The sequence below is a fragment of the Xyrauchen texanus genome, chromosome 24 (assembly GCF_025860055.1).
Source record: "Xyrauchen texanus isolate HMW12.3.18 chromosome 24, RBS_HiC_50CHRs, whole genome shotgun sequence".
NCBI lineage: Eukaryota > Metazoa > Chordata > Actinopteri > Cypriniformes > Catostomidae > Xyrauchen > Xyrauchen texanus.
In genome coordinates, this window is record NC_068299.1 from 10372835 (window position 1) to 10387760 (window position 14926).

A 14926-nucleotide genomic window follows, 5' to 3' on the forward strand; every position below is an offset into this window, starting at 1 on the left:
GTTTAGCATTGTTAATACTGTATTATAATATGTCTGCAATTTCTCTTAGAGTCTTAATAGAGTGTCTGTCTGTCTGTCTGTCTGTCTAAGTTTATGTGTTATGGGCTATAATCACTCCTGGATGTTCTGATGTCTGTTATTATTCAGGAGGATGTGTACTGCAGGTCTGGTTTAAAATGGAATCCGGGTCATTAAAGCAGTAAATCCTCCAGTCCTTCAGCATGGATCTGCTGGGCCAGTCCGGAGGAGAAATCCAGCGCAGAAACCCGCAGAATGACTTTGAGCTCATCCAGAGAGTTGGTAGTGGAACCTACGGAGACGTATATAAGGTGCTGGACCTAAACACATTAGTCTGAACTAACCCTATGGAGATTAATCTTAAGAAACTCAATAACTCACATACAGCCACTTTGAGCATTCATTTAAAGTAAAAATACACCAAAAATGAAAATTTGGTCATCATTTACTCACCCTCATGTCCTTGGAAGGTCGAACACAGAAGGAGGTGGTGACTGAGGCTTACATTCTGCCTAACATCCCCTTTTGTGTTTTTTGATTGAAAGTCATTGGGGTTTGTAACAACGTTAGGGTGAGTAAGTGATGACCGAATGAAACATTTTGGGGTGAACTATCTCTTTAAGATGGCATCCTAAGAATGGTTGGATGGATGGATACATAGATGTATTGTTCCCTAAAGATAAACTAACCAAAAGAGGCTTGATGGGCTTTTATAGTTTGCATTTGGCACCGACGTTTAGCTAGAAACAGCTTGCTAATAAGGATAGTTTTATGTTTTTGTTCGAGTCTTGCCTCTCATCCTTGAAGAACAGGTGACTGCACACTAAACAGACCTGTATGCTGAAATTGTGTGGGAAGTAGAGAAAGGAATTCTGAATGGACAAATGAAAGCTGAAACCTGCAGTCAGTCTGACTCATTAAATATTTTGAGTTTTGCACTGTCATACCACATGTGAAATGCAAATGTCATTCTTCTGCTTAGATTTAAAACTCTGGAAGGAAAGAGTCTGTTTCCTGAACACCTTAAAAGTGCATGCTTTCATTGACTTAATTTGCAAATCCCCAGAGAGAGAAAAGGCATATATCAGGGGTCGGCAACCTATGGCACGTGTGCCAGCATTGGCACGCTTGGGGGTAATCACTTTCATGCCAGCAATGGCGAGTGGGGAATAGACTATTTTATTTATATAAATTCTGCAAATCCTTTTCAATCTACATCTTGATGTAATCCTCATGATCATGCAGCGTGTTTTCATGAGCTGAATGGGAGACTAAACAAAAAGTTAAAATGTGACGAGACTGCAGTATACCTAACAGACTCGTGCAGCACCAGCCGACAGCCCTTAAATTTGTTAATCGTGCTAGTAAAGACGCCTGCTTTGCTTCGGTCATGCTGCGCAAATGACAGCCTACATTCCGTGTTTCATTTGTTACTTTTTGTTTTCAGAACAACTCGTCATGTAATAAGGAAACACCACTATTAATCCTTGAGATTTCACATACAGGTACACCCTCCTTAAACCATGGTCACACACTCAATATTACATTAAACGATTAAAAGAGTAAACATAAGCCCACATCGTGGGAATCAAAAATCTGAGTCTATTCAAAATAAAAATTAAACCTGGAAAAGAAGTTTTAGGATTTTGCAAGTGCGATTCTCTAAATGCTTGTTTTGATTGTGATGTGTGAATGCTTGCACGTGCTGCTTGAGTCATCACATTTTAATACTGTTTAGCGTCCCATTCAGCTTGTGAAAACCCGCTGCATGATCATGAGGAAGGATTACATCAATGTACACTCACCTAAAGGATTATTAGCAACACCATACTAATACTGTGTTTGACCCCCTTTCGCCTTCAGAACTGCCTTAATTCTACATGGCATTGATTCAACAAGGTGCTGAAAGCATTCTTTAGAAATGTTGGCCCATATTGATAGGATAGCATCTTGCAGTTGATGGAGATTTGTGGGATGCACATCCAGGGCACGCAGCTCCTGTTCCACCACATCCCAAAGATGCTCTATTGGGTTGAGATCTGGTGACTGTGGGGGCCATTTTAGTACAGTGAACTCATTGTCATGTTCAAGAAACCAATTTGAAATGATTCGAGCTTTGTGACATGGTGCATTATCCTGCTGGAAGTAGCCATCAGAGGATGGGTACATGGTGGCCATAAAGGGATGGCCGTGGCATTTCAACGATGCCCAATTGGCACTAAGGGGCCTAAAGTGTGCAAGAAAACATCCCCCACACCATTACACCACCACCACCAGCCTGCACAGTGGTAACAAGGCATGATGGATCCATGTTCTCATTCTGTTTACGCCAAATTCTGACTGTACCATCTGAATGTCTCAACAGAAATCGAGACTCATCAGACCAGGCGACATTTTTCCAGTCTTCAACTGTCCAATTTTGGTGAGCTCTTGCAAATTGTAGCCTCTTTTTCCTATTTGTAGTGGAGATGAGTGGTACCGGTGGGGTCTTCTGCTGTTGTAGCCCATCCGCCTCAAGGTTGTGCGTGTTGTGGCTTCACAAATGCTTTGCTGCATACCTCGGTTGTTACGAGTGGTTATTTCAGGCAAAGTTGCTCTTCTATCAGCTTGAATCAGTCGGCCCATTCTCCTCTGACCTCTAGCATCAACAAAGCATTTTCAGCCCACAGGACTGCCGCATACTGGATGTTTTTCCTTTTCACACCATTCTTTGTAAACTCTAGAAATGGTTGTGCGTGAAAATCCCAGTAACTGAGCAGATTGTGAAATACTCAGACCGGCCCGTCTGGCACCAACAACCATGCCATGCTCAAAATGGCTTAAATCACCTTTCTTTCCCATTCTGACATTCAGTTTGGAGTTCAGGAGATTGTCTTGACCAGGACCACACCCCTAAATGCATTGAAGCAACTGCCATGTGATTGGTTGATTAGATAATTGCATTAATGAGAAATTGAACAGGTGTTCCTAATAATCCTTTAGGTGAGTGTACATTGGAATGCAGATGCGAAAAACTTCATATAAGTAAAATAGCCTGCTCCTTAGAAAAATGTATGACATAATATAAGAAATTTTAGCAAATTTGTGACATTAACTGTTAACTCATTTTGTACTAAATGACAGGTTTTCTTTCATTAAATCCTTTCACGTGCAGGATCATGATTGGTGTTTTCACAATTTTTTCACTCAAACTGTTATGCTGATAATATCATTTGTAATGAAAAATAAACAATTAAATCAGAAAAAATGTAAAATAAATATTTGTTGACTCAATGCACGTATATTTTTGGGGGGGAGTGGGAGGGTTTGATAAAGAGAGTTGTAAAATGCGCTCTCTTGGGCTCATTGAAGACCAATTGCGCTGCTGCATTCTGGATCAATTGCAAATGTTTGACTGTACATGCAGGAAGGCCTGCCAGAAGACCTTTGTTGTCCAGCCTAGTTGTCCAGCCTGGATAGTACAAGTGCCTGGCTTGCTCAAATTGGAAGAGCCTGATTTTGCTGATGTTTTACAGAGCAAATCTGCACAATCGGGCAGTCCTTGCGATGTGGTCAGAGAAGTTTAACTGATCATCAAACACAACCCCAAGATTTCTGGCTGTCTTGGATGGTGTGATCGTTGACGAGTCTATTTGAATGGTAAAATTGTGCTGAACTGCTGGGCTTACTGGAATCACAAGAAGCTCTGTTTTAGCAAGGTTAAGTTTGAGGTGATGTTCTTTCCTCCAGCTCGAGATGTCTACCCGGTAAACTGAGATCCATGCAGCTACCGAAGGATTGTCACGCTGGAATGAGAGGTAGAGTTGTGTGTCATCAGCGTAGCAATGGTAGGAAGATCCATGTGCCTGAATGACTGATCCCAGAGTTGACATGTATATGGAGAAGAGGAGGGGCCCAAGTACTGAACCCTGGGGTACCCCAGTAGCTAGTTGGTGAGACTAAGACACCGCTCCCCTCCAAGACACCCTGAAGGACCTACCTGTGAGATAAGGTGTACTGGTCACAAAATAGTTTAGGTAAAGTTTACTGCATCATAGTGAGTTAGGGATAGTTCTCACAGTTTTCAAACTGGTTTAGGGCTATGGTTACTGATATGTCTGGCTCAGTTATAGTAATGTACAGTTATCTGGTTTAGATAAAGAACAGCTATCATATAACTGTTTTACATTGTGAGATTAACAGTGGTGCTGCTGTTTGTTTTACAGAGCAGTAAAGATAGTAGTACAGAGTAGTCGCACACCTTTGTTGGAGCCAGATCCACTTTTTGTGTTAACAGTGAATAGGGATGTGTGTTTGTCTCACTGAGATAACTTCCTCTTAAACACTTGCTTAAACTGCTCAATGGCTTCTAGATTTCATGAATAATAAATCATATTTATATTTTTAAATAATACTATATTTAAAATGTTAAAATATACCATCTAATCACTTTCCTGCAACAATAAAAACATGCAACTTTGAAATATTAATTCTTCAAATTGAGCCAAGTGTTCGGTGTGTGTGACGTTTCAATCTTCTATTGGTCACAAATTTTATCGTCATATAAAATTTCTTGTTTAAGTTCACCCAATTTAAAGTTTTGTGTGCAGCAAGCGAAAGTGAAATTTCTTTGACTGAGCTTGAGTTTTTACTCTCACACATTCAGATGCTTAAATAGGAGTAAATAGACAGGTGCTCTGCTCAAATATGTAATTGGCCTGAAATTGCTCCTTGGGATTTTTAAAAGCCCTTGCAAAAATTGGGACTTCATTGCAAATTTGCAGCAAATTCGCCACTGATAATTTTCACATGCAAATGAGCTTTGCAGCAAATTGTCCATTGTTGCCAAAGGTTTGCTGCAAGGTCACAGCTACCACTGAAGAGCTGCAAACTACTGGCAAACATTTGTGGTGAATCAAGCTAATTTGCATGTGAAAATAACGAGTTACAAATTTGCTGCAAATTTGTGACAAGTTTGCATGTAGTTTGCCAAAACTCTAGATTTCTTTGTAAGGTAATCCTTATTCAGTTATCACGAACAATTGATCAAAAAGTGTGCAAACCCTGAAGCTAGTTGTGTGAAATACAGGTAACAAATGGACATGTCAGTCTGTTTTGTGTGTTTCGGTTTATATGTGTTTCAAGTGTTTTGATGGCTGTCGACCAACTTCCATTTGGACTGCAGTGTTTTGATTGGAAACTATTTGATCTCTCTCTCCTTTTAAAGTCCTTCTTCCCTCCTTGTGTTTGTAATCTCCAGGCTCGAAACATTTCCACTGGTGAACTTGCAGCAGTTAAGATCATCAAACTAGAAGCCGGTGAGTATGAAGCCATTCTGTTCGACGGGAAGTTGTTGTGTGAAAGCTGTGGTGTAGCTCATATGACACATCCTGTTTTGTTTTTACCAATGGAGTATGAACAGAGAAATCACTCAACGTTTAGGCATATTTATTTGTGGATGGCAATTCTCACCAGTCTGATCAAGTACCAATGAAGTATTTGGCATCACATACCACAAACCCTAACAATCAGTTCATCATTTTTCCTGCAGTTTGGTTTGCTTAGATTGAGAGACCTTTATGTCACAGGGAGATAATATAACTCATGATTTATCATTGCACAAGTGTTATTACATTCTATACTGATTGCAGTGAATTCTGATGTATGAAATTTGATTTCAGAAACTGATGCATAAACGTAACCGTGTCTAATACATCTGTTGCAATAGAAGGACCAACTGCCCTTTTATATTACTGAATCTAAAACTAAATTACATGTGTGTTTGTTATGCCAGCCAGTATCATGTCACAAGAGGCAGTGTTAATCAGGCTGTTGATTGTTATCAGATCCCCACTGAGTGGTTGATTAGTTGAAGTAGTTTTAGGCATGACAGAATGAAGCTTAATTCTTACAGACTGATTCATAAAACGTATACACTCCTGTTGTTTTGCTGTTTCTCTTTCTTGCACACACAGACTAAAGGCTCCCATCAGAAACTTATATCCACCTGGAAAGCAGGTGTGAGTGTTTTGGTGTGTTTGCCCTTTTTAAAAAGCGGCCCCTTGTATGTTTAAAGTGGCCCATGAGCTGCATGTCTGGTTTTTTGTGTGTATCAGTGTTTGTTTTGTGTTGTGTATGCATGTATGTGTGGCAGAGCTGTGAGGAATGCTTTTCTCTGACCACAAACGCTCTTGCACAACAGAGAAGCTGACTATATTCACAACTTTTTTTTTTTACTGACCACAATATCACCTTGCTGCAGAAAGGACGAAAAAAATGTTGATGTAGAGGATGGCTATTCTTTGTGTGTTCATTGGATATTTTATACTTTATACCCCCTTAGAAATGATTCAATCTGAACTTGGCATCTGTATTTAGTGTGGAATTCTGGGCTCTCATTCTATGACTGAGGCGGATGAGTGGTTTTTGTCATAGTTTGTTTAGTGTGTAATGTTGAGTGTAAATGCCAGCCATAAAGATACAAAACAAGACTAATTAAAATAGAGTCATAAATTAGCAATAAGATGAAACGTGTAGTTTCCTCTGTGGTAAACCTTTAATTTAGGCTGATGCAAAATTGCTTATCCATTCATTTCTAAATAATTACAGACAGCTGGCTAATGTCTCTGCCATAGAGTTTTTTGCATTTTGTGCCCTTTTTGTTCGTGTATTTACAGTGCATCCAGAAAGTATTCACAGCGCTTTACTTTTTCCACATTTTGTTACGTTACAGCCTTATTTCAAAATGGATTATATTCATTATTTTCCTCAAAATTCTACAAACAATACCCCATAATGACAATGTGAAAGACGTTTGTTTGAAATCTTTGCAAATGTATTAAAAATAAAAAATGAAAAAAAAATCACATGTACATAAGTATTCAGAGCCTTTGCCATGACACTCAAAATTGAGCTCAGGTGCATCCTGTTTCCTCTGATCATCCTTGATGTTTCTACAACTTGATTGGAGTCCACCTGTGGTAAATTCAGTTGATTGGACATGATTTGGAAAGGTACACACCTGTCTATACAAGGTCCCACAGTTAACAGTGCATGTCAGAGCACAAACCAAGCCATGAAGTCCAAGGAATTGTCTGTAGACCTCTGAGACAGGATTGTTTCGAGGGACAGATCTGGGGAAGGGTACCTAAAAATGTCTGCAGCATTGAAGGTCCTAATAAGCACAGTGTCCTCCATCCGTAAATGGAAGAAGTTTGGAACCACCAGGACTCTTCCTAGAGCTGGCCGTCTGGCCAAACTGAGCAATCGGGGGAGTCAGGGAGACAGAAGCCACTCCTCAGTAAAAGGCACATGACAGCCCACATGGAGTTTGCCAAAAGACACCTGAAGGACTCTCGGACCATGAGAAACGAAATTCTCTGGTCTGACAAAACAAAGATTGAACTCTTTGCCCTGAATGGCAAGTGTCATGTTTGGAGGAAACCAGGCACTGCTCATCACCTGGCCAATACCATCCCTACAGTGAAGCATGGTGGTGGTAGCATCATGTTGTGGGGATGTTTTTCAGTGGCAGGAACTGGGAGACAAGTCAGGATTGAGGGAAAGATGAATGCAGCAATGTACAGCGACATCCTTGATGTAAACCTGCTCCAGAGCGCTCTGGACCTCAGACTGGGGCGAAGGTTCATCTTCCAACAGGACAATGACCCTTAGCGCACAGCCAGGATAACAAAGGAGTGGCTACGGGATAACTCTGTGAATTTTCTTGAGTGGCCCAGCCAGAGTCCAGACTTGAACCCGATTGAACATCTCTGGAGATATCTGAATATGGCTGTGCACCGATGCTCCCCATCCAAACTGATGGAGCTTGAGAAGTCCTGCAAAGAAGAATGGGAGAAAATGCCCAAGGTGTGCCAAGCTTGTAGCATCATACTCAAAAAGACTTGAGGCTGTAAATGATGCCAAATGTGCTTCAACAAAGTATTGAGCAAAGGCTGTGAATACTTATGTACTTGTGATATTTTTTTTTTTTAATACATTTGCAAAGATTTCAAACAAACTTCTTTCACGTTGTCATTATAGGGTATTGTTTGTAGAATTTTTAGGAAAATAATGAATTTAATACATTTTGGAATAAGGCTGTAAAATAACAAAATGTGGAAAAATTGAAATCTGGATACACTGTAGGGATGTTAGTTTTTAGGAATTTCATAGTTGATTGTCATTAAAATTAACAATCAGTTAATCGTTAATATTGATAGTGGAGAATGCATATGGAGGACTCCAAATAACATGTACAAAGACCATAATGTTTGCCCTATAAAAACTTAAAATTATAAAACTGTAATTTATCCCTGCTTTTGTCCTTAAAGTCATTTTTGACCTGAATTGACCAAAAAAAAAACATTAGAAATGCATACATTTTGGATTACTGTACAATGCCACTAAAGTCCCCCCTTAAAGAATGTTGTGTTTCGTTGTTGTCCCAAATTGTATAATGATTGAGGAAAAAGGGCTGCAATTGGAATATTAATGAAATAACATCTTTTTAAATTATTAATAAATAAAAGTTTGAAAACTTTGCTAAAATTGGCAAAGAATGTCACAATGTATGTTTATTTGAATGCCTTTTTATATTATTTCAACTATCACAACAATTTCTGATTTATTCTGCTTCAGAAGTGCCTATTTAAAGTTAAAATGTTTTTATTATCAACTTGTTTCTTACATAAACCTATCGATTAGCTTCAGAAGACATTAATTGATAGACTGGAGTTGCATGGATTACTTTTATGCTGGCTAAATTTGACTTTTGGACCGTCAAAGTGCTGGCACCCCTGTACTAGGGCTGGGAGATTTGCAGAAAATATTTTAGCGATAATAGCCTTAAATATCTCTATGTAAGATTATGTTATCAAACCCCCCTGCCGAGGGTCGGTGAATATTTTTGCTTTATTGATTTTGCTTTAAAAATTCAGTTCATTTATTGAAACACCAAAAACATAAACAAAATAAATGTCTAAATTCAAACTGCACTTTAAAATAAATGAAAAGGCTATTAAAATAACAGTGATAAAAAATCATACCAAAATCGTAAAATTTTACCACCTCCCCAAATCCAAACATTTGCCATCCCTAATGGCTCCATTTGCCATCACGCAAACATCCGTCAATGACAACAGGTGGAAAATTACTATTAGCATACAGATAAAGAACTAAAGACTATTATAAATGTTAAGATAATAATAATAATCATAACAATAAAGCCTGATAAATTCCCTTGTGTTCCCAAAATAATGCTGCCACATGTGTGTTCTTATCGAATTTGTGTTTGTATTGCGTTTTGGTAATACAGTTAATGCTGCCTAAAGAAAATAAAAAAGAACTTTGGTCCAAGGTGAACGTGTCTTGTATTATTTTTTGATTTAATCACTTTCGTCTTTTGTTTCTTGAATACATAGATAAACTGTATATTACTGAACTTGCAGAGTTGTGTTCACAATGTATGTTAACTGCAAACTGGTCCATGGAAATAGAGCAGGAAGATGAGCAAAATAACCTGGACTAGGAGCTTGCTAACTGGATTCAGCCTCGTTGCATTTGGTGAGCTTCACACCCTGGCCAATGTTTGATATATTTGCCGACTTCCCAGATCCATGGTTTTGCCATTTGCCGATATTGTCGATAATCATCTGCCAATTGAGTGTCGCAATCAGCATCGGGATCTTTGTAAAATATCATCGATATCCAATAACATCGTCCTGTTGCCCAGCCCTACCTTGTACATGCACTGTAAGAACCTGACAGAGCTCTATCTTCTAAAAATCTTAATTTGTGTTTAGGACTGCAACTAACAATTATTTTGATAATCAACTAATGTAGCGGTTATTAGAACGATTATTCGACTTTTCGGTCGATTATTGCAACGATTAATCATTAGCTCTTAACTGACTATTCAGCTATTTTTTATTAAGTATAATTAAGTAAAAAATTAACTGCAAAAAAATACTATTGTTATCAAATGTTTTTGGCTTGTTTTCCATTTTAAATGATCTAAAAATAACCTACTTATGACAAGATACATTTACTTGAAGCAACATTAAAATTTTAGACTTGCTTTCAGAGAATGTATCTCAAACATAAATGTATTTTGTATAATTGTATTCATTTATTCATTTGGTTATACTTCTGCGAGTGCAGTAAAGACAAAATATACTTATATTCAAAATCAATTCTCTAAAAGCAAGTATATGTTGCTTCTCAGATAAATGTATCTTGTGATAAGTGGGTTATTTTTAGATATTTTAAAATATTTAAATATTTAAAATTGTATTAAACATTCTCTAATAACAATTTTTTCTTCTGCCATTTAGCTCCTAAAGTAAATGTATATTGTTTTAGATATTATTTTTGGAAAACAAGCCAAAAAGACTAATCGACATCAAAAAGACGATAATGTTGACTAATTGTTTCAGCCCTATTTGTGTTCTGCTGAGGAAAAACAGTCATACACATATGGGATGTTATCAGAGTAACTGAATCATGAGAGAATTAAAATTTTGGGGTGAACTATTCCTTTTAATTTTCCACTAAACTGTTACCATTATAATAATTGGAGCTGTCTATGCTGGAAGCTCCCATTGCTGGCTTCAGTTGACTGAATCCATGTTTCTATTATTGATGTACTGCATAGTTATTCCAAGGGAATCACCGATACAACATTTGCATGCCAATACTGATTATTGATTATTCAGAACATCTACCGATAGATTGGTGCTTTTTTATGATACTGTAACAGGGTTAAAATGGGAAAGGATGAGTCAGGAACTGACTGAACAGTCAAAGTAATATTATAATTAGAACTTAAACAAAAAGACACAAGCATAAACGCACACACGGCAGCTGCGTGTGGCTTTCTCCCGCTCTCGCAAACTGCCGTATCCGGCTGCATTTATCCCTCTCATTGGCTGATTAGCCAGATTGGGTCCCCAATTAAACAATGATACCAGTAAATTGGTACTATTTAATGTTATAGAAAATAAGAGCTTAGGCTAATAAGTGTCCTCACAATTAAATCACTTTAATTGAGTAGTGACCCAGTGTCAGAAATGAACTTTGATCAATATTGTACTGTTCTCATTACATGTACAGATACAATTTAACAGCCAGCCAAACACCATCCATGAAATGCAGGCGAGTCAGGATTCATCTCAGTTTATCAGTTTAATGAAATGCCAAGATGCATTCATGAATTAGGAGTGAAACTGTAAATAACAATGAATAAACAGAAAATATGAATTAATAAACAATCACAAATTTAAATAGTTCTGCCATACATGCCCAAATTTGATTAGACATTTTTGCACACTTAAGGATATTTTTCCTATTTAAATATTAGAGCAAATACAGCAGTTCTATTGTAAATTACTAATACAGAAATTTAGAAATAGCTTATGTGCCATAATGTACATTAAAAAGGAAAAGACTTAAGATGACATGCTATGGCAAATACAATGACAAAGTAATTGTAAGTTTATATATTATCATCTTCATCAATACTCCTAAATATAGGTCATTTAAGTGTTATATAAAGAGCTGAAACTTTCAGATGATGCTTTCACAAAGGCAAAACAATGGATGGCTGCAAGAACAGAATGTGCCACTAAGGAAATGTGTTCATCACTGAATTTACTTCCTTGATTCTAACTTGACTTGATTGACTTCCTGTAGACAGACGTCGTCACTAGGGGGAGCTCATTCACTAAACTCAAGTAACAATGAAATTGGGGCAGAACACCCCCTATATTTGCTTTTCAGGTGCATTTTTTACCTTTGAGGAATACATTTTTTTCTAACAATTTAAAATGTAATCTGTCTCACATCCGTTTGTCAAAATGTAGTTCATCAATCAGTTCATTAATACAAATTCTTAGGTCTGTTAATGTGTCAGACTTACCCAAATTATATTAACAATCTATATCAGAGGTTACAAATAAAAACAGAAGAATTCATTAGGAGGGCCTTTTTTACTTCCACATTTTACATTTCTTTTGTAAGCATTTTTATGATTTTTAATGCCATTTTTGCTTCAAGCTCCCCTTAATATGGTATCATGTAGTGGCCATGCAGTGAGTTGGCAGCTGTATCAAATGGTTTGAGCTTGACTCATGACAAGCGCCTTTGCGAGCTGTCTTTTGCTCATGAGATAGTGGCCATCTGGAGGGGAGATCAAACATATGGTGCTTGAAAGACTTGGAAAGCTGCACGGATAAAGTGTTTATTTTTTTTTTTGTGGTAGGGGGGTTTAGTTTTACGATCATAATATGCATAACTATATACTATTTATTAAAAACAGGCTTACATAAAAGAACAGGCTTTTGTGTTGATAAAGAATTATATATATATATATATATATATATATATATATATGCATACTATATGCATACACACACACACACACACACATTTTCAGTGTAATGTTATTTAACAAAGCGAGATAAGCTATTCTTCTTTTAAATGGCTTACTACAAAGTAATACTGGATTCAGAGGGTAACAAAGGAGCAGACCCAAATGGGCAAATGTACCAGGGGACTACATATAAGGCACTTGAAAACCCTTAAAAGCAAGTGACTTGAAAATACATTGCTATGTCTCAAAAAAAGTAGAAAATAATCAGATGGCTTCCAGACTCACTGGATGGTATCATTGTCAGATTCAGCAGTGGCACAGGAATAATTATTTCATAATGTCTCAAAGCAGTGATAAAGGAGCGGTCAGTAACTTCAAAAGGACCTGTTTAAGGACCTTTGTTATTACTTAAACGGTAGCAAAAGGATGCCAAAATGCTATCAGTCTGTAATGATACTGTAGAGTGGAGATTAGGTATGAACCCAGGTGCGGGAGCTTTATTCAAAGAGTGTAGAACAACTGGGCAAACAGGAAACAGTCTTTAGAATAGTTCATCAGTTTAACATCTCAAAAGCCAACTCTGCATTCATTCATAACAGCTGCCAAGGTAATTTCAGGAACTAGTGGGTGAAGATATAAACCAAAACTCATGACAAGTAAGTATTCACTGGCTAGTATCATCAACATCTCCTTGGATTAGAACAGAACTCTGGACAGGTAAGTATCACTGGTTAGCATCAAATTTCTTCAGAAGCAGGGATAACAAAAATCTCAAATGAGGAATTAAACTCAAACCGAAATGCATACTCAGGCTAGGTATAAACTCAGTCTCTTTGCCCACAACTGAAATGGAGAACTGAACATAACATGTTTCTCAATGTAGGTAGGAATAAACATAGTAGTTCCAAAATATAACTTTGCAGTAGCTGAGTGAATATTCTAGTAAAATCGAGAAATAACAGTCAGGAATCAAAAAAGGAAAGTCTATTTTTCAATATAAATGGCACTCATAGAATGGTAAATGGTCTGCACTTATATAGCGCCTTTTTAAGCCTTAACGGTATTCAAAGCGCTTTACATTGCGTCTCATTCACCCATTCACACACACATTCATACACCAATGGCAGCAGAGCTGCTATGTAAGGTGCTAGCCTGCCATTGGGAGCAACTTGGGGTTCAGTGTCTTGCCCAAGGACACTTCAGCATGTGGAGTCGTGTGGGCCGGGATTCAAACCACCAACCCTGCAATTAGTGGCCGACCCGCTCTACCAACTGTGGCACACGCTTTGACACAAATAACATCCAGGAAAACATAAGATGAAGGGTCCTTCCATGAGTGCAACATTCAAGGCCAGACAATGACTGATGGTTACTGTAGTGTTTTTAAAGCACACAAAATGTCCCACTAACGAGCATCTGGTGTGGCTCTTTAACGCTCTTTGAAGGGCAAGCAGGCAAACAAGGTAGAGGAGTAAGCCTAAAAGTTTCCAATTTATGCAAGGAATGCAAAAACCCTGACATGGAGTGGATAGCTGTAGTAGAAATATATATAGAGAGAGAGAGAGAAAATTACCCCTCAAAAAAGTCAGTAAGAAGCTTTCTCTTCCCGAATGCGTGTGTGGGTTTATTATTCTCCATATTTTAGCTAAAGTTAGCCTCACTGGAGTGGTGCCAAGCAAGCAGTCATGTCAACGATGTCATGTGCTTAGCGGTCTTTAGATTTGGGACGGGGCGTTTACATTTTAAAGAGACATGACAACCAGCCTATAAACAAACCTATTATAAATTATTGTAAATGGTAAATTCATGAAATTTACCATATCCACTGCATGAATTTAATCAGATTTGTCATTTATTATTTTTACTAAAATGTAAGTATTTGTCTTTTTACTTCTTATGATGGGTCCCTAATGCCTTGTGGGGGGTCCAGGATCCCCCAGCCCCCCTCAATTCGATAATATTTATATATTCTAGAATGTTTTATACTGATTTGCTGAATAGTGACTCTCTAGATTTTTAACCGTTTAAATTGATTCTTCACCAACACTGATGATTTTCGATTCAAAAATCATATTTCAAGATCGATGCGTATGAATCAGCAGGATTATTAATGAATGAATCATTACACCCCTAAAGTCCAGAATTTCTTTCCATGCAGAGCGCTTTGGTGTGACAACAAATTGTTTGGAAACCATTAAATTCGAGATGGATTAGTGAAGGCAAACCACATATTATACTGTAATTATTGGTTGTCCACAACCTGTGTTGTACATGCAGGTCAGTACATGAAGAAAATTATAGAAAATAAAGCTTGGTTTTACTTTCACCAAACCACCGTATTGTTCAGGACTTTTGTGACATTAGTAATACATTTTTAATCGCCAGAAATATAATTCAAATGATTGAGGGGCAGTGTCATTGTAAACAAACTGGTGGGGCTTTCGTGGTGGGTAGCTTGATTTATTGAGATGTACACTAAGTACAAGCAGCTTACTGAGAAATGCATAAAGCTTAGAGGAAGTAGCCGGACCCTGCTGCTCTATTGCACATTACTCATTT

At 37.7% G+C, this 14926-nt stretch overlaps 1 protein-coding gene across 6 annotated transcripts in view; it reads left to right on the forward strand.

The window, feature by feature from the left end:
* The window catches only part of LOC127618112 (mitogen-activated protein kinase kinase kinase kinase 5-like), a 42537-nt gene that overhangs the window by 739 nt on the left and 26872 nt on the right, over positions 1 to 14926 (forward strand). For all 6 annotated transcript variants that reach the window (XM_052090378.1, XM_052090377.1, XM_052090376.1 and 3 more), the window contains exons 2-3: positions 148 to 329; positions 5258 to 5315. In XM_052090378.1, coding sequence (XP_051946338.1) covers positions 222 to 329; positions 5258 to 5315 — 166 coding nt within the window. In that variant the 5' untranslated portion in view covers positions 148 to 221. The remainder of the gene's footprint in view (positions 1 to 147; positions 330 to 5257; positions 5316 to 14926) is intronic.